Source organism: Heterocephalus glaber, unplaced genomic scaffold, assembly GCF_053883595.1.
Source record: "Heterocephalus glaber isolate CG9 unplaced genomic scaffold, H.glaber_assembly_v1.0 deba00001745, whole genome shotgun sequence".
In the NCBI taxonomy this organism is placed as follows: domain Eukaryota; kingdom Metazoa; phylum Chordata; class Mammalia; order Rodentia; family Bathyergidae; genus Heterocephalus; species Heterocephalus glaber.
Genome location: NW_028258451.1, coordinates 3,453,394 through 3,472,703, shown reverse-complemented (window position 1 = coordinate 3,472,703; position 19,310 = coordinate 3,453,394). Strand labels below are relative to the sequence as shown.

Genomic DNA, 19,310 nt, shown 5'->3' with positions numbered 1-19,310 from the left:
TTCTGGGGGCTCTGGGGGCGCGCGGTGCTGCTCCCCGCCCGCTCTGCGGCGCGCCGCCTGCACCTCCGTGACCCCAGGCGATCAGCCGCGCGCCGGACCACAGATCCCGGCGTGCCCCGCTGCGCATACCCTCGTCGGGCGCCTCAGCTGGACTACAGGTCCCAGAGAGCACCGCGCGGGGCGCGTCGGGAGCTGCAGTCCGAGGGCCGTCAGCGCCGAGGAACCGCAAGGGGCGTTGACTGGAGGCCCTGGGGGTCCTCGCGGTGCGGAGTAAGGGCTGAGGGCGCCTGCGTGGGGGGCTGAGGGCCGGCGGAGGGCGTGGATAGGGAGCCCGCGCGGGGTCGGGGCGGAAAGAAAGGTGCAGTGGAGAAAAGGCAAGTCCCCATTTCAAAATAAGAACTATAGCTTCAGGACACAGCAATTTAAATATTTTTTTCTTCCCAAGACACAGCAAGACTGTGCCATTGCTTTTCAGTCGTTCAGTGGCCCTTGCAAAATGGGCTTTTCCTCTCCTGGACGGCACAGGTCCGTTACCTGTGACGGGGCAGCATCCCTTCCTACAGGGAGGACTAGTCGCCTTTTACCTGAGAATTAAGTCCCCTCTTTCCAAAGATTCCCAAGTTCTGAAGATTTCTTCCCCCACCGAACCTCCCATAAACCGATGCGGCACCCAAGGGTCCCGTCTTTTGAGTGGGGACTTTAGAAAGTTCTGCTGAGTAAATCCCTTTATGCTTGTGACTGACAAGTTCTCCAAATTCTTCCTCTGTTGCGGAGGTCTGCGGAGCTGCAGCCTGCCCGGGGGGTGGGGTGAGTCAGGTTCCCCAGCTGCACCCTGGGGCCGCCCTGAACGCCGCCTGATGACGGATGGGAACTCGTGAAAAATGAGGGGACCCGCGGGAGGGGGCGCTCTCTTTTATCTGCGTGTGTGTTCGTATGTGTGCGTGCGTGCGTGTGTGTGTGACTGTAGTTCAGGCTGGCTTTGAACTCACTGTGTAGCCCAAGCTGGGCTTAAACTCATAGTCTCCTGAGTGCTGGGATTACAAGTCTGTGCTCCCCACCAGGGAGGACTCCTTGCTTGAGGCCTGCGTTTCCTACTGGAGGATGGCAGTCCTTGTGTGAGGCCTTTGGTCCCTGTTTGAAGGAAGGTGCTACCCGTGTGAGGGGTAGGGTTGTGTGTGTGTGTGACACGATGACTCCCGAGGGAAGGGTCTAGGAATGGAGAGATGAGTGTGGGTGTGACATCAGTGGCCTGGGGATAGGTGGCTGGGACTACGGAAAAAGCAAGAAAGATGTGATACATTTTTTCCTTTGCTTTCTTAATCATTAGCTGTAGATAAAATCCACACAAGCTTGTGGTTTCACACTTGAGCTCAAGATAATGTAACCTCTTCTGAGCCTGCTGATAAGGTCCAGGCCCTGTACTGAGTCCAGGCTGTGGGTGAGGGGTTGGAAAACATCCACCTAGGGAGTAAATAAGGATTTCCTTGGTCAACACAGCCCATTTTCCTTGAGGAAGAACAATGACCTCAAAGGAAGGAAGGGGTATTCCTCAGAAGACCCAGCCAATCATAGATGTAAGGTGAGACCTCGTTCAGTGCCACTGTCATCTTAGTACTTGCCCACCTTCACACTTGAAAGTGTACTCTTTCTCTGAAAACCTGTCATTTTGCAGTGAACTCTACCTGTATTCTCTATGAGGGCCTATGTGTCTTGTCTGAATTTTTTTTTGTACCGGGGATCGAACTCAGGTCCTTGCTCTTACTAGGCAGGCATGGTGCCTCTGAGCTAAATCCCCGGCCCTGAAATGTTTTGTTAAAGATACAAAGCCTCAAGGCTGGTTCCTTGTGGTGTTAGGACCCAGCTTTCCCGCGACAGTAAGACCACCTGGTGAGAGGGGTGCAGTAATGCAGCGAGGAGTTTGTGCGACCGTGCGTGCGTGGGTTTTGGCGGCTGTATGACTTCCAAGCATGGCGGGGGGGGGGTCGAGCGTACCTGGGTGACAGCTGAGGCCCTTTGCATGGGTGAGTGCGCCTGTGTGAGGGAGGACCGTGCCTGAGCTAAGGACTGAGGGGGGGCGGGCGTCTGAAGAACGAGGTGCTTTCTCTCCAGGCAGGTGAGGAAGGGGCTGGCAGAGCCAGTGTTGGGATGAGGCTCGCTAAGGGCGCTGCTCTGTTAGCTGAGCGCGCCGCTTGTCTCCGAGGGTGCTGGCCGGTGGCTGAGCGTGCTCATGTGTGGAATGCGGGTGCCTGTGTGAGGGGTGCTGGCGACTGTGGGAAGAAGCTGTCTTTGAGTGGCTTGGCAGGGAGCCACTGTGTGCACGCGATGAGGGTGCCTGTGCGGGGTGCGGGTCCCTGCCGAGGGCGGACGGCGCCTGCCTTTGTGAGCTGCGTGCCTGTCGGTGCGTGGGAGGATGGTGAGCGTGGGAGGGCCTGGGGATAGGTGACAGGCAGGGCGGCCTTGGGCGGGAAGAGACCGCATGTGAGGAGGTGGCAGAGGTGTTCGGAGTGCGGTGCTCTGCACCTGTGTGGGCGATGGTTCCTGTGTGAGTGCCAGAGTGCCTGACGCGATCTGGGCTGTTTTTCGGGAGCTGTGGCGCAGTGAGGGGTGAGGGCATTTTCATGGGCTGGTGCTTTTGAATATGGACTGGGAATGCCAGTTTGAGGGTTGGAGGAGCCTGTGTTTCATGAGGCCTGTGTGTCAGCCCTGCCTGGGTGAGGGAAGATCGTGTGCTTGTGTTAGGGGTGATTGTGAGGGTGGCGAACGTGCCTGTGTGCGTGGGCTGAGGATGCCTGGGCAGGGGGCCTAGGGTGTGCAAAGGGTGCCCCTGTAAGTCATGACAGAGCCTGATTCATGCCCTGCCCGCGCATCGCCTTGGGACTCAGGACTGGATGAGTCTGTGCGTGCGCGGGTGTGCATGCGAGTAGCAAACCTCGGCTGCCAGAATGTGTCCTGCCAGCCCTCATGGGCTCCCTCTTGCCACTGGCCCTGGAGGCCCCGGGCACCTCCGCCTGAGGCTCAGCCTCTGCCTCTTGTAGGCCTTCTAGGCAGCTCACGCCCTCCCACATCCCCGAATACTAACAAACCATACCCGTGAAGACCCTCTGGCTTTCTGGGAAGAATGAACTGCCCAGGGACAATCTCTGCTAACTACCCTTCCTCAGCCTTTGTCCTGAGCTTCAGATGCCAGAAAAGCTGTGTATTTCCTCCCCATCCGAAGCCTGTGCCCTGCTGCCCTCTCCTGGCTGCTGGGCTGACCACCACCCAGGCTGGGCTTCCTTCTGGTCCCTCACTCAGGGCTGACCCTGCCACCCCCTCCCGTGGAACAACATGCACCCTGGCTGGCTGGATGCTGTGTGAAGTTCTCTGGGTTGATGCCTGAGTCCCTGCAGGAATCTGCATCGCCACCCATGTTTCACAGATTGAAGCAGCACAGAGGGCAGGAGGCCTGGAGTTCAGCAGGCACGGCTGGACTTCAAGCCTGTGAAGCGTGTGAGCAGCCCTGGAGAAGGAGCCAGCTCAGACCTCAGGCAGTGCTGGCAAGTCCCTGCTTCAGATGTCCGTCGTGGGCCTGGACGCTGTGCCCACAGCAGGCGGCTGGGGTGTCGAGCCTCCCGTCAGCTGCTGTTCAGGACTCCCACAGGGCGTGCTGCAGAGTGCATCTCTCGCATGGTGTCCTTGCAAAGCTGAGCTGCTTCTTGCTGTGAGCTGCCTCTTTTCCTCGTGCAGGTTGGTGGCCCTGTGGCCCTCCTCTGGGGGACAAGGCTTCTGGGGCTACAGCTGTGTTGGGTCACTGTGCTCTGATGGGTTACCTCAGCAGGGGACCAAAGCCTGCACTTCCAGCAAGAGGCCACCCTCAGCCAGCTCCCAGAGGGGCCATCTCTGAGCTCTCTGGTATCCTGCCTGTTGTAAGACCATGGGCCTTACCAAACGCTCTGAGGAGCTGACTGGAGCGAAGAACACCTGGGAAGGAACACACCCGACAAGTTGGAAAAGTAAAACAGACCTTTATTAGTCTGGCCAGAGGGCACTCTCCAAACAACAGGCTTAGAGAGGGCCCCGAGTTCAGGGGGTTGGAAGGTTTTAGAGGGGCTGCAGGGGTGCTTAGCAAGCAGAGCTACAGAAGTGGAATTTTTGCGGTTAGGGGACGGTTGTGTGTGGGGGTTGCAGATGTTCTTTACTTAGCAAACAGGATGTTCCTTACACAGAAACAATGGTACATTCCTGGTGTCTTAACAGATAAACAAGTACATCCTGGGAACTCTGTGTCCTGTAGTGAAACTGAAACCCACAGGGACAAGATGGAGGGCCTGTAACAAGATGGCGTTACTTGTGCTAAGTCTCATCTAGGTTTTACACTGTGAAGTGTCGTGTGTGCCTCAGGCCGGGCCTTGGGTTTCACCAGGAAGTTTGTCAAGGGTGACTTAGGCTGGGGACCTTGGCCCCGAGGATTCAACCTGACACTGAGAGGCTGAGGTCAGCCACGCGACAGGCACCCCCCAGCGCGTTGGGCTCTCTGGCCGGCTGCAGTCTTCACATCGCCAAGCACCGTCTCGCCTGGACTCCCGGGAATCGCCGAGAGGGTGGTCTCGGGCGTCCCGCAGTCACCTCGCACTCTGCTCTGCCTTCTCCATGGGCAGTGGCCCTGCTGTGTGCTGAGTGACGGGAGGGAGAGCGGGCGGGGAGGGAGAGCGGGCTGAGACGCGAGTGTGCGCTGGTGGGGCCTCCGGACTGAGAACGGCAGCTGGTGCAGACGCGGCGGCGTGGGAGGGGCGCCCCTGATCCCGCCGGCCGGCGAGGGTGAAGCTGGACTGGGGCTCAGCCGGCCCCGAGCTGGGCTGCGAAGGGAGGGGAGTGGAGGGCCAGCGCCGGCCGCCTGTGGCAGGGCGCGGTGCCTGGGAAAGTGGACTGTGAGGGACGAGCGCGTGGGCGCGGGCTCAGCTCCAGGCTGAGTCTCAGGCAGCGGCCAGGGAAGCCCTGTGTGAGACTCGAGAAGGGAGCAAGCATGGCCCAAGGAGACATTTCCCTGGCGTCCAGAGCGAGCAGCTGTTTCAGCTCTGATCTTGCCTTTGTCTGGAGCAGCTTCATGGCTCAACTCATTCTTTCAGATGGGCCCAGTCACCTCACTGTCCCTGATAGGACTTGCTGGGGTTAAAATCAAAGCGAAGTCAAGCATAGTTTAGGAATAGGGCTGCAGTGGAAGTGACAGAAGAGGGGCTACATGTGCCTTAATAAACCATAGGCAAATTCGAGGGGACTGAGCCAAAGGGAAGCTTTAAAGGCAAAATGAAGAGGACTACAGAGGATGTTTTGGAATAATAATCTTTGGTCACAATGATCAGTAATAAAGATGACATCACATAGAGGTTGAACATATAATTGGGGGCAGAGTTCCTTGAAGTACTGGAGCTTGAACTACATCCCCAGCCAAAGTCTTGCTCAACTGCCCTGGCTGGCCTGGAACTTGCAATCCTCCTGCCTCAGCCTCCTAATGCTGGAATTATAGACATGTAGCCCCACACCAAGCCAGAAGTACTTTATGTATAAGGTTGTGGTGGCTGTTGTGCGAGCTATGCTTCTGGTGGAGCCTTTTGTGAGTGCTACTATCAGGCAACCACACACAAGAAGCCTTCTTTCACAACTTCCTGGCTTTGCTTCTCTTAGGGTTGACAGCAACGACTCCACTCTGATTCTGACAACTTTCGCAGAACTCCGGGAACTGCCTCTCCCTAGTGAGTATCTCTGCACACATATGAAAGGGCAGGGACTTCTGCCTCCTGGCCTTACCCACTGTCCCTACCTTTTCACCCTGAAAAATGAGTGGCTTCTAGCTGCTGCCATGAGCAAGTGAGTTCACAGGCCCCTGGCCTGTGAAGCAGAAGCAAAATGTCTATCCCAGGGCTTCTAGGGGGGATGAAAAGGAGCAGTGTATGTGAAGGGCTTACAGAGTACCGAGTAACATCTCACCTAACATCACGGTTACAGCCGACTTCAGGGAGGCCCTTGTGTTGAAGCTGAGGTATGCATGTAAAACTCTGTTTTTAAAAAACTGGACTTTCAGGGCCGTGGATTTAGCTCAGTGGTGCAGTGCTTGCCTCACAAGTGCAAGGTCCTGAGTTCAATCCCTAGTACCGAAAAAAACCTGGACTTTTAAAAAGCTTACCTTTTTTGAGGAGAAAAACCCAAATCCTGTGGTCTGAGTTAATATGAGATACAGGCAATTGCGGAAGCATCTTTTTCTTTTTTTTGGTACCAGGGATCGAACTCAGGACCTTGCGCTTGCCAGACAGGCGCCAGAACCACTGAGCTAAATCCCCGGCCCTGCGGAAGCATCTTTAAAAAACTTTTTATTTATTTTTTATTTTTTTGAGACAGGGTCTCGCTTTGTAGTTCAGGCTGGCCCTGAACACACTGTGTAGCCCAGGCTGGCCTCAAACTCAAGGCAATTCTCCTGCTTCAGACTCCCAAGTGCTGGGATTACAGGCATGCACTGCCACACCTGGCTTTAAAACGCTTTTTAAATTTCACTTTTACCTTGGCAAGAACTTTGAAATGAGCTCTGTTGAAGAGCTGCTGAAAAGGAGCTGGTCACACCTGTGGACCTCCTGCTTCTAGGCATCCATGGGGGTTGTCCTGCTCTGAGGACCACGGGGAGCCCTCAGCTGATGTCAGAAGGGCTGACTCCCTGCTCTCTCACGGGACCTGGTGACCCCACAGGGAGAAGTGTGTGCGTTTTGCCTGAGTTCCTCACACTCCCAGGGGCTTCCCGAGGCTGACAGGGGCTAGGTGGGGACAGCTGGGTTTCTGCCTGCATTGACAGGGAGGGCCAGGCAGTAGCCAAGGGTCTTCTGATCCTTGCTGTTTTGACACAGCCTCCCCAGGAAAGAGTTCCATGCTGGGCCAAGATCTGCCCTGGCTGAGCCTGGTGCGCCAAGTAACAGAAGCACCTGGGTTTTCCTTTTCCCTGTGACCGTGGAAGGAGGCACGGCCCAACCAGCAGCTGTCACGCCTGTCCCCTTCGCTCCCGAGACAGCTCGCCTCAGTGTGCACTGATGACAGGTGCAGCACCCCCACCCTGCCGCCCAGCTCCCACTGCCCAGACACTGCTGTGGCCTCTCTGAGGGAGCCAGGAAACCACCCCTAGCAGGATGGAGACTGGGAGGGAGGGAGCAGGGCCCACTGCCAACATCCCTGAAGTCCCAAACCCCTCACACCGCACCGCAGTTAATCAGTGAATTCTCTGAAGGCAGTGGCAGTCCCAACTGTGGCCCCACCACCTTCAGAGACGTGGCAGCTGTCAACTGAGCAGCCCATGCAAGAGCCCCAGCTGGGTCCTGGCACATGCCCCACATGCAGGGGCTCCCCGTGTGCACCCAGCGGGCTTAGGGAGGAGCACTGGCTTCTCCCTCTGAGTGCATCCTCAGGAGCCTGCTGAGGGAGGAGCCCTGGCCTGAGGCCTCGCCGCATTCCCAGCACACTGAAGCCCAATGTCCTGCGGCACATGGGGCCCTCGTAGGGGCCTCTCCCTGTGTGGCTCTGTAGTGGGCCAGCAGGGCCGAGTTGGCAAAGGCTCTGCCACACAGGGAGCGGCCAAAGCCTTCTGCCCAGTGTGGCCCGCAGGTGCTGTGAGAGGCAGGCGCTCCGGCTTCAGGCTCGACCACACTCCCGCATGCACGCAGCTTCTCCTCGGTGCAGATGTGCTGGAGCTGGCCAGGGTGAGTGCCGGCAAGGCTTCCCACATGCCCTGTTCTTGCCCAACGCATCTTCCCACCCAGCATGCAGGAGTGGCCTCAACATGGATCCTGTGGCTGACGAAGGCCCTGGGAACAATGCCAGGCTTCCCCCACACACTCTGCTCTAGGACTGAAACACACACAGGGCCCTTTAGAGACTGAGGCTGGAGGGCACCTGTGTACCTGGGGACGTGCCATGCTCAGTTAACAATGGATGCCACTGGGGACTTCCTGGAAGTCTCTGGCTCTTCTCCCTCAGGCTCAGTGTCACTCCTTGGTACAGTTTTCCTACTGCCTGGTCTCTGTGCCCCGTGACTTCTCTGGAGAGGGTGTGCTAGAATCCTGCCCTGTGGGTCCCACTGTCATTTGTACCCAAGGCAGAGCTCCCACTCTGGAGGCAGCCACATGGCTTAGGTCCCAGGCTATTGGTCTGATAATCAAGGAGAGAAAGTCCTGGGCACCCAGGGCCTCAGGAGAGGCTAGAAGGAACTGCAGCAGTCAAACTGTGACAATGACATGAACTGTGGCCAAGACAGCATGAGTCATTGACTTCGAGATGGGGCTCCTGCCTTTCTGATTCCTTGGCTGCAAGGGCACCTGGGAAGAGCTTGTGTGTGTGGGGGAAGCAGCAGGTCCTGAAGTTCATCTCTGACTGATGAACCCTGTAGACGATGGACTCATATGCACTGTTAATTTTTTTTGTTTTTGGTACTGGGGATCAAACTGGGGACCTTGTGCTTGTGAAGCAGGCAGTGGAACCACTGAGCGAAATCCCCGGCCCTGCACTGTTAATTTTTGAGCAGTTCCTCCAAGAGGGAATCCAAACGAATGGAAAAGCTCGAGATCTTGATGGAGGGGTTGCAGCCATTGAAAGGAGCAAGAACAGGATCTGTGTAACTTCTGAGATGCCTTTTTCCAGAAAGTATTTGAACTGTCTCACCAAAAAAATTTGAAGAGAGCTGGGAATTTAGTTCAGTGGCGCCAAGCCTGCCTGGCAATCTCAAGGTCCTGAGTTCAATTCCTGATACCAGGAAAAAAAATTGAAGAAGAATAATTACATGTGCTTTGTTGCATGTAGCTGCTAACAGCAAAGAGTTATTAATTATGTTACTTCCAGACTAACCAGGATGAAGAAGAGGGGGAAGATGAAGATTAGAACTCCTTTATCTGGAATATTTTTTCTTAACTCTTTTTTTTTTTTTCGGTTCTGGGGATTGAACTTGGGTCCTTGCACTTGCACAGCAGGTCGTGAAAACACTGAGCTAAATCCCTGGCTGATCTGGAATATTTATTTATTTATTTATTTAGGTACCGGGGATCAAACTCAGTCCTTGCACTTTTGAGGCAGGCGCTGGAAACACTGAGCTAAATCCCCGGCCCTGGAATATTTTTTAATGAGTTTTGGAATAAAATTTGGGAGAGAGAGAGACCTGAAGTCAAGGAAAGGGGGAACAGGAACTGAGGATAGAGGAGGAGCTGGGCTAAGGCTGAAGTTGGGTGATTGACTAAGAGGACTCAACAGGACCCAGGACAGAGCTGTGCTCTCAGCTTTGACTGGTTGTAGTGAAAGAATGGAAAACAACAGAAGTGAAGGAGAGCCATATGGGGTGCACAGGACACCCCAGCTCCTGCACTCTGGCTTGTGACAGCATGGATGCAGTGTGAGCTACCAGAGACACTTCTTCAAGACCCAGTGCCAGTTCTACCGAGGTCCTCCCAAGTCAGGGGAGCCTCCTGAAGTCCATGTTCCCAGATCCTGGCCAAGGGCCAACCTTGCACTGGATCTTTTGTTTTTTGTTTTGTTCTGTTTTGTTTTGTTTTGTTTTGTACCAGGGATTGAACTCAGGTCCTTGCACTTGTGGGGCAGGTGGCGACACCACTGAGCTACATCCCCGGCCTGCACTGGGTCTCTGCAAGCAGGCAGCCTGAGCCAAGCAGAGTTCATCCTTTGCCCCACAGCCAGGAGGGAAGAGCCAGGGAAGGGAACCATGGCAAAGTCTGCAGATAGAAAGGAGAACAGAGATGAAGGGAAGGGAAAGGGGTGGGGGAAAAGACAAGTGAAAACAAAAAGAACCAAGAAGGGGCCGGGACTTAGCTCAGCGGTTCCGCCGCCTGCCTCACAAGCTCAAGGACCAAGTTCAATCCCCGGTGCCAAAGGAAAAAAAAAAGAATCAAGACAGAATCATGTACATGCACCCTATCCACAATGAAACTAGTTAGCCACGTGTTGTATTCAGAATTCTCTACCAGTAGCAGCAGTAGAGAACTTGTATGACGTGTGCTCTTGAACACATTGTTTTCTCTGTTGGGCTAAACCAACAGAGGTGAGGTGGCTGAGGGCTGCCGCTGGCTCCCCCTGCTCTCTTGCAACTTGACCAGCAGCCTCAATTTTACAGGTGCCTTGGTATGTGTCTCTTGAGAACTGCCCCACTTCGGTGGTGCACAGCCCTTCCTCTGCCAGGCGATGCACCCAGCCCAGGAGGGTGCCAGCTCCTCCAGAGAGTCACACTTTACACGAACTCTGCTGGAATTCCTGCACCACCTGTCACCCTGTGGCTGCTTTAGTGTTTAACCCAAGGACAGGACAGGAGACATCCTTGTGCTTCTTCCCGTGGGTGTGCATCCAGCATTCCTCTGAAGACCTTATCCACAGGGGTGCCAAGGGGCTGCTGTCCCTCTCAGATCCTGACCAGATCACCAGCTACTGAGGCCAGTGAAATGTTCCCAGGACTTATTAAAACGAAGAACATTGTTCTTCTCAGTTCCCCTTGAGAAAAAGAAATAATTCTGTTGTGAAGATGAAAACAAAGCAGAGAAGACACTGGAAAACTATTTTCTCCTCTTTTTGCTGATGGCTGACAACTAAGAATACCAAGAGGAGGCGTGATGAGAGCTACTGAGGTCCCCAGATCTCTGCTGGGAGGCATCAGCAGAGGCATGGACGCAGCAGGGAACTCTGACTGAGGCCCTCCCTTAAAGGGCATGGAGAGCCCTGCATCCCCCTGGTTGCCCTAATGACTGGCAAGTAGAGGCTGCAGAAAAGCCCTACCTTCCCTAGGCCTGGCTTAGTGTCTCTACTGAGTGGATCCATAATGGGATGGGTGGTTGCCATTCTGAATGCAGATAAAAGATGCTTAGAATTGGATACTAAAAATATCAAGACATTATTACATTTTTTTTTTTTGGTACCAGGGATCAAACTCAGGACCTCACACTTGTGAGGCAGGCGAAGGAACGACTGAGCTAAATCCCCGGCTCAAGACATTATTACATTTTAAAAATGAATGTTTGTGTGTTTCAGTGTGTATGTGTGTGTTCACACGCCCATGACTTGATAGGATGGTGAACTGGAGGGGAGCCCTGAAGTAAAGTGAGGAAACGGTAGAGAACTCGTGTCTTCCTGCCTCCAGTTGCCTGGCAGAGGGCCTGAACCTCACTGCCTTCATGTTATTAGCTTGAACACGCAGGCCTGAGAGGTGAGGCAGAGGGAGGTAGGAGTTCAAGACTCAGCCTCTCCCCTTCTGGCTCATATCTTGACCATGCTGCAGATTCTGATGCTATTAGTGGGGGAAAGAAGGACTTGAGCAGAGATGGGGAGCATCTGGCGGAGACACCCTTAGGAAAGGATGGTCATCCCAGCCCCTGGAGAGAACACACTTGTTATCTGGGTCTGGCATTAAGATTTTCACTTCTTCCACCTCTGAAATGAGTTTGTTTTATGAAATGAGTGTTTTTGAGTTAGACATTCTGTGAGATGAGTCCTTGATGGTAAGCTTTTCAGGAAAGAAAAAAGGAAATAAGTCTAAGTTGTCTTAATAAAATCTGTCTTTACATCAAGATAAAAAAGAGCAAATATGAAAAACCACAGGTGTTGCAAGGTTATTTTCAGAGTGCTGAAGGAACAAAGCTGTCAGGTATATCAGATGTAAAGACATAGTAAAAACAGGAAAGCCAGGCTTTGGCTCCACAGATAAGAGCCAAAATAATTAGAAAACCTTGTTCTTTAGGAAAAACTCAAGAAGGAAGGAAGGAATGCAAAGAAAAGAAATTGATAAATGAGTGTGTAAATCAAACTCAGGGCTGATCAGAGAAAATACAGCAATGACAGTGAGTCAAGGGATTGTGTGAATGAACTAAAAGTGGGTAGCAGTGGTTGTGAGATGGACCCAAGATAATAAGCATTCTGAAGTCCCTATATTTTTCATGACTCATGTTAGACCTTGTCAAGAAAAAAAGAATAAATGTAATACAAAGGGGCTGGTGCTGCAGACCTCTAATCTTAAGCTGAGGCAAGGGGATTCCAAGTTTGAATCCAGCCTGGGCTACACAGTGAGTTCAAGGCGAGGAGGAGGAGGAGGAGGAGGAGGAGGAGGAGGAGGAGGACTAAATGTAGTACAGAGATTTCAAGCTCACCTCCTAATAGGAATAGCTATAAGCCCCCACCATCAAATCACCCTCCAAAAGCCCTGCCTAGGAGCACGCAGGGATCTTGGGGGACACTTCGATATAAACCATAACGCCCACCCTTATGGCAGACCTAACCCTAACAATTCTCCCAGAGGCTTCTCTTCTGAATGCTGTCACACTGGGTAGGCCTTCCCTATAGGAGTTCTGGGGACTCACACTCAGGGCCCCAGCACCCTGCATTGTACCCTGGTGACCTCGGCACCACCTTGGGCTGGGAGCACTCAGAGTAGGTCCCTGGACAGCACAGCATTTTCCATAACTCGTGTTCTCTCTGTTCCCCAGGGCCTGGCCCTGCTCACACGTGGTCTGTGGCTGAGATAGCACTCAGCCACAGGTGGTTTCTGAGGCTGGTGACCTTTGAGGATGTGGCTGCGGACTGCACACTGGAGGACCCTGTAGTGAGTGTGTTGCAGGGGGATCACAGCAACCCGGGGTTTCTGGGTGGGGCTCCCACCTCTCACCCTGTTCTTGGTGTGTGTGCCTCACCAAGGTCTCTCCTCCCTGTGAAACCCCGGAGGACTTTCTGATTCCTGCCTTGGGCCCAGCTGACTGTGGGCTGAAGTGTGAACCGTAATCAACCTCCTCCTTTAAGCTGCAGATGTGGAGTGTTTGTCTCAGTGAGGAGAAAGTGCCTAGGACAATGCGATTTGTACCTTTACAAGAGGAGGGTGTAATTCAGTGCCCTGCATCTCCTCACTACGCCCCCAGATGAAGGGGAAAGGAGAGGGAGTCAGAGAGAGCGCTTCCTTAATGCAACATGCGAGGCCACCGCCAGGGGTGTCTGCGAGCCCAGGGGAGGGTTCTTGCCTGTGCCCAGCCATGCTCACACGCTGAGCACGGATTTGCAGCATCCAGAGCCATGAGAAAGCTCTTTACGGCCTCATCTGTGGGGTTTTGTTCTGGCAGCTTGAGCGGAATGAGACGTGGAGGTTCTGCATCACCTCGTCTTCCTGTCTCCTTTGGGACCCCACAGGTGAGCTGCATGCTTTGCCCCAGTGTTTACATGGAGCCTGTGGGGCCTCTGCCTCCATTGGGGCTAGCCAGGGAGGCTGCGTGGCTTTCCAGTACATGTCTCGGTGCCAGCCATTTCTCCTGCCACCACAGAGCCACCGCTGGTCCTGTTCACAATCCTACCCTTTGTTGGGGGCCACAGACCTGGCCTGAGGGTTCTGCCTCTGGCTGCACTATGTCTCCTTGGAGACCCTGTGGAGAAGGGCCTGTCAGGTGGCAGCACTGGTCTCACAATCCCAAGTTTCTGTCTGTGGTGCTGGGGATTGAATTGGAATCATGCATGCTAGAAAAGTAAAAGTGCTCTAATCCTGAGCTTACCTCTAACTTGTCAACTTTTCTTTTTTTTCTGTCATACTGAGGATTGAATCCAGGTCCTTCACACTGAGCTACATCACCAGCACCTTTTAATTTTTTGTTCAGAGACAGGGTCTTGGTGAGTTGTTAAGTTACCCAGACAGGGCTCCAGCATGCAATCACCTGCCTTGACCACCCAGAGTGCTAGAATTAGTCATGTACCACCACACCTGGGTTCAACTTTCCATTCCTTTTTTTTTTTTTGGACTGGGAGTCAAACTCAGAGCCTTGTGCTTGCCAGGCAGGCACTGTGCCACTGAGCTACATCCCCAGCCAAGTTTCCATTCTTTACATCCAAGCCTTTATCCTCCTCTGGATACCAGGTGTAGGCAGGCATGACTTGCAGATTGTATCTCCTGGGGGGTCTGAGCATGTGTGTCACCCTGCACTAGATGCTGGCTGGTCAAAGTGTGGTCACAAAGTGTCCCCAGGCCCCAGATCTGCTGCCTGCAGGCAAGTCTCTGCATTTTCTCATCCCTGCCCTAGGAACTGAGCACTGGGGTGGGATGTGGGTGTAGAGGAGTCACAGGAAGAAGATGGAGACAAACTTGTGTGGATGGCATCTCCAGAAACATGGTGTGCTGGGCTCTGGCTTGTCCTCTGCAATGCTGTCCTGGGGTGGAAGGGCTGGGCAGGATGGAGAGGGAGGGCAGACCTGCCCCAGGCCAGACCTCAACCCAGAAGTGCCCCCAGCCCACAGCCTTGTCCCCAGGCCCAGCCACCCCGTCTGACCACCCTGGGCCTGCTCTCCTTGACCCCAAGCAAGGCCCTACTGAACATCTACCTGAGTGTCAAGTGTGTCCCGGGTACCTCACAGTTCTCTGCCCCTGAGCAAAGGACTGAAACAAGACCATTTTCGCCCTCTGCCTCACAAGCGGAAGGACTCGAGTTCGATCACCGGTACCAAAAAAAACAACAACACAAAGAAACAAGACCATTTTATGGAAGGAAAATGAAGGCACTGAGCATCTCTGGGAAGCAAATTCCCCCAGTACCACCTACCCAGGACTAGACCTCCAGCCACCATGAAGACAGCAGTGCTCAAGTGGATGGATGGGGTGGCTGGTACCCCATTAAGGCACCCATGTGGACAGTGGTGGGGTGACCCACAGCCCCTGGAATTAGTCTGGGAGTGGGATGCCCCCACTGGGCACTGCTGTGGGTATCCAGACAGCTGCTGTGGATCTGGCTGCTCAGGGAGAAGGCAGCTTGTAGCAGGAAGCCCAAGACTTCCAGGCCCACTGGTGGTCAGGCCCAGCTCAGCCTTGATAACAGGATAGCATGGCACCTGCCCAGGCAAAGCTTTTGTCAAACAGAACAACAAACACCTCATAGTGTCCCTAAGGCACCTCCACCTCCACGTCTTCCCTCCCAGCTCCAGGCAGGGCAAGGGGCTTGGGGCTCTGCAGGAAGTGGTTTCTTGATTTGAGTCTGAGGCTTCCGATTTTGCCTCTGGGATGAAGCTGCTCCAACAGGATGACCAGGCTGGGTCTCTGTGGGTAGACACAGGGCTGTGCTCCCCTAGTTTCTTGTCGAGTCCCCTAATGTGGGCAGAGTGGGCTGAGGAACAGCAAGTCCAGGCAGTGCTAGCAGGGATGGGGAGCAGCTCTGAGTGACAGCATCAGCTCAGGTTTCCTAGGGGCCTTTCGTGCCTCCTCCAGCACCCAAGAGAAAGGGACTCGATCGCCCTGCTTGCAGACTGGGAATCCAGCAGAGTAAGTAAATCAAATGCTGTGGTGCCAGTTACTGGGAGGCAGGTATTTGGACCTCTGTGACATCAGAAATTTTTTTGTAGAGAGGTCTGAGTCTTCAGCTCCATCCAATAAATGCAGAGGGCCATTAATCCCATTTAGAGTGGGCTCTACAATGTCCTGAGATGGCAGCTGCGATCTGGAATGGTGCCAGCAGCCCAGTAGCTCCTGAGCACTAGAGACATTGCTGTCGAGCTGCAACTGCTACTGTAATTTCATTTTTCTTGTGCTGGGGATTGAACCCAGGGCTTTGCACATGCTAAAATGTGTCCAACCACCGAGCTATGCTTCAACTCCTGTACTTTTTAATTTTTTTGGTACCGGGGATTGAACTCAGGAACTTGTGCTTGCGAGGCAGGCACGTTGTCACTGAGCTAAATCCCCAGCTGTACTTTTAAAAATTTAATTAACTGCAGCTGCTGTGTGGGACAGCTCAGGAGGATATTTCAGCACCGCGGACAGCTCCCCACACCGCTTCCGGGGATGGTGCCCGGCTACTGCTGACTGACATCGCTGCAGCTTCCCAGTTCTGCCTGTTCCTGAGCTTCCTCAGAGTGAATTGTGTGCCCTGTAATAGTCCGACGCCTAAGCTCCACACTGTCAGCCTTCAGGATGTTTCTGTAGGGACAGTGTCTGACACCGGGTTGGTAAAACCAGTTATTCTGAATTCAGTTCCTGACTCCTAGGAGGGAAGGGGTGATGTGGCTATGAGCCCTTTGCCTCTTCCTATGGGGGCCAGGGTCGGGGGAAGACTCCTGGGGGCTGATTCTCCCAACCCCACCTCTGTCCCATCTTGCTCCTGGGCTGGGGACAGGAAGTGTGGTGGATGTCAGGTCTAGGCCCAAACCTGCCTTCATCACTCCCAGCTGGGATCCTGGCTGGCCCATCTGCCTTGGGGAGTCTCAGTTTGTATTTCTAAAATGCGTCTTTATGGAGGGCTGTTTGTTCATTCATTAACGAATGCTCCTTGGGCTGGCACCGCATCAGGAAACTCACAGCCTATGATGAGTGAGAACCTGTATCTTCCATTGTGCTAAGCACATAAAATGGGTGCAGGCAGCACCTATCTGGGCATCAGTGGCTGGGGAGGGCCTCTGAGATGACAGCTGAGCTTCTGAGTGGCCAGCAGCAGACATGAGGGTAGAAAGAGAGCTGTAGGTGAGTCCGAGAAATGCAGAAATCAGGTCTCAAAAGGCCTGGACGTCTGGGAAGGAATTTGGATGGTTCTGGGTCAGGGATGTAACTTAGTGGTGCAGTCAGTGCCTTCATGGCAAACTTGAGGCCCTGAGTTTGATTCCTGGTACCAAAAAAAAAAAGGATGGTTTTTCAAATTAGGAATTTGGATGGTTTCAAACTCCCATGCTGCCTGCTTTTGTGTGGCCTGTGAGTTAAAAGTGCTTTTAACATTTTTTTTTTTTTTGAAACAAGGTTTTGCAATGGAGTACAGGCTGGCCTTACACTCACTATGTAGGGCAGGCTGGCCTTGAGCTTGTGCTGACCCTTCTGCCTCAGCCTCCTGTGTGCTGGGATGACAGGTGTGTGCCACCACACCTCGCTGATTTTTACATTTTTTAAGAGCTTGGAGAGGAAACAAAACTAGTTATACAAAACTAAAATTTCATAATCCATCAATAAAATTTTGCATTTTATCAAAGATGTGTGGATGTGTTTTGTTAGATAAATGATGTGATATCCTTTGTATTATCTAGCCCTGCAAAGCTGGAAACATTTGTTATCTGGTGATTTGTTTATTTACAGATGGGGTCTCATTGTGTTACTCAGACTGGCCTCAAACTCCAGGGCTCAAGTAACCCTCCTGCCTCAGTCTCCTGAGTAGCTGGGACAGCAGGTGCCCAGCTCTGGTGACTTACAGGGACAGTATGCCAACTGTGCCCTGACAGCTGGGCAGTGACAGATGCTTAAAGGTGAGTGGGCTCCCTGGGCAGGGTCCGGATGCCCCATCTCGCCCTCCTGTTGTGTGGAGAGTGACGCAGGAGGCATAGAAGGCAGAATGCTGAGGAGGTGGTGGGCTAGGCCAGGGCAGGAGTGCAGGGCAGTGGGAAAAAGGGGCAGGAGCAGGCTGTTTGGATCTAGTCTTGTGCTTGCCTCCTGCCCCACTGTGACTGCCACCCCGCCGTCTGCCTCACCTGGCACCTTGGAGTCTGTCCCGACTGCTGTCCTGCGGCTGCAGGCCGGGGGCTGTGGTCTGTCCTGAGCAGAGGCCCAGGGTGCTGCTGTGACTGGCAGGGACAGGGTCCTGTCTCTGGAGCACTGCCTCCACCTCTAGCAGCAGTGGGGCTTTGGGTCTGGAAGGGCTGGGACAATGGAGGTGAACCCTTCTGGTGTATGGTCACGGGTGTGCACAACAAACGCCAGGTCATGCTGCCCACAGCCCCAGTGCCCCTGACCCTGGAAAATACCCATGTCCACAGCAGCATTGTTTGTAGCATCAGAGGAGATGGAAACAACCCAAATGTCCATTAACCAATGCAGGAGTCAAACTATGGCATATCCATCCAACTGGGTATTTCCAGCCAGAGAAGGAACAAAGAACGGACACCTGCTACAGCATGGATGGACTCGGAAAACATGCTCAGTGAAAAACGACAGAAAGCACAAATTGTGCATCTCCATTTATATGATGAGCCCAGAGGAGAAAATCTGGAGATAGAAAGGAAGTTGGTGGCTGTCAGGGACTGGGGCAGGTGGGACTGGGGAGCAGCCCAGGGGTGTAGGGCACACTCACACCGGAGGTGACACCTGGCACACAGATGGCGTTACACATGCAGGACACCCTCCACCCTGGTGTGCTTATAGGGGATGGCACAAGCTTGGGTCCCCACCCTATAGGGCAGTGTCACACTCGGCCCACACCTGGAGCCTCCCACGTGCACGGCGGAGTCAGATGCAGGACATCCCTCCTCCCGTGCATGCCGAGACCCCAGGCCGACTCCCTCTGCACCCCATCTGTGTACTGCGTTGCTTGCACTGCAGTTGGGGATGGGTGGATCACTTGAGCCTAGTTTGAGACCAGCCTGGCAAATGTAGTTCCCACTGACCCTGAATATTTCTCCACTACATTAAACACTTTTGGACAACTATTTAAAAAATGTCTCTATTGTATGCATCATTGTATTATTCTGATGACAGATACTGAACCCAGGGCCTTGCACAAGGGTTTTACCACTGAGCACTCTGCCACCCCCCACTGTGTGAATTTATCGTTTACCTCCCACTTAGTTGGAAATTGACCAATTGTTGTTTTTTCTGTATGTCCTTAATGACTGCCTAAAAATAATGGGTAGATCCTGTCCCCACTGGTGGTGATGCAAACCAACTTAGCTAGGTGAGGGATGTCCTTGATATAACTGTGACACTTGAAAACTTCATCCACATGCAGGCCTGTGTGATCTGGAGTGATTCCCGATGTCACAAGGGTAAATTTAACAAGTCATCTCAGCCGCTCAGTTTGTATCAGTAGTATCCAACAGAACTTTCTGCGACAATGAAAATGAAACTAGTGAAAAGCTGAAAGGTGGCTAGTGAGTGATGCACTGAATTTTGTGTTTAAATTCATAGCTAAATCGTTATAGGTGAACAGTGGCTGCCACGATGGACAGTGTTCCGGAAGATGTCCATGTTGGTTCTCCTCACAAGAAACGCACAGGAGGCTGCATTTCAGAATGGATGCACACTTTCTTCCAGTTGTCCTTGGCAGGAACAACCTGAATCTGAGGGGGTACAGAGATAACTGCTTGTGTTGAGGACTCTCATAATATGGCATGACAGAGCGAATTTAAAATGAGCTAATGTAGACATTTATGTGTGCCTTCCAACCACTATTCTCCTTCGATATCATCAAGTTGAAGCTGTTTTAAGCTCCGTTGGCACTGTTGGCTGAACACACACACACACACACACACACACACAGGTCAGGTGACTCAGTCACCCAGGAGTCCTGGATGATGTGGACATGCTGGTGGGGGAAGGCAGAGAA

At 53.3% G+C, this 19,310-nt stretch overlaps 1 protein-coding gene across 19 annotated transcripts; it reads left to right on the top strand.

Annotated features, from left to right (window-relative positions):
- The first annotated feature begins 142 nt into the window (after window positions 1–142).
- On the top strand, window positions 143–19,302 carry LOC147821317 (uncharacterized). Of its 19 annotated transcripts, XR_015447246.1 has the most exons (7): window positions 149–3,726; window positions 5,662–5,729; window positions 12,480–12,595; window positions 13,104–13,170; window positions 15,730–15,956; window positions 17,072–17,238; window positions 17,807–19,302. XR_015447246.1 is itself a non-coding variant. In XM_087200889.1 (6 exons), exons 1-5 carry the CDS (start codon window positions 3,554–3,556, stop codon window positions 13,591–13,593), a joined length of 450 nt encoding a protein of 149 aa, XP_087057015.1. In that variant the 5' UTR covers window positions 148–3,553; the 3' UTR covers window positions 13,594–13,641; window positions 15,730–17,057. The 19 variants fall into 19 exon arrangements, 3 of the variants coding, with proteins under 3 accessions (XP_087057015.1, XP_087057014.1, XP_087057013.1); XR_015447248.1 differs by lacking the exon at window positions 15,730–15,956 and having other exon boundaries at window positions 148–3,726; window positions 18,893–19,302; XR_015447247.1 differs by lacking the exon at window positions 15,730–15,956 and having other exon boundaries at window positions 148–3,726.
- Window positions 19,303–19,310: the final 8 nt, after the last annotated feature.

Coding starts and splice junctions, on each gene's coding strand:
- LOC147821317 (XM_087200887.1), top strand. CDS start 3,554: ATGTCCGTCGTGGGCCTGGACGCTGTGCCCACAGCAGGCGGCTGGGGT. Junction 5,730..12,479: donor CCGGGAACTGCCTCTCCCTA/GTGAGTATCTCT, acceptor TCTGTTCCCCAG/GGCCTGGCCCTGCTCACACG. Junction 12,596..13,103: donor GCACACTGGAGGACCCTGTA/GTGAGTGTGTTG, acceptor TTGTTCTGGCAG/CTTGAGCGGAATGAGACGTG.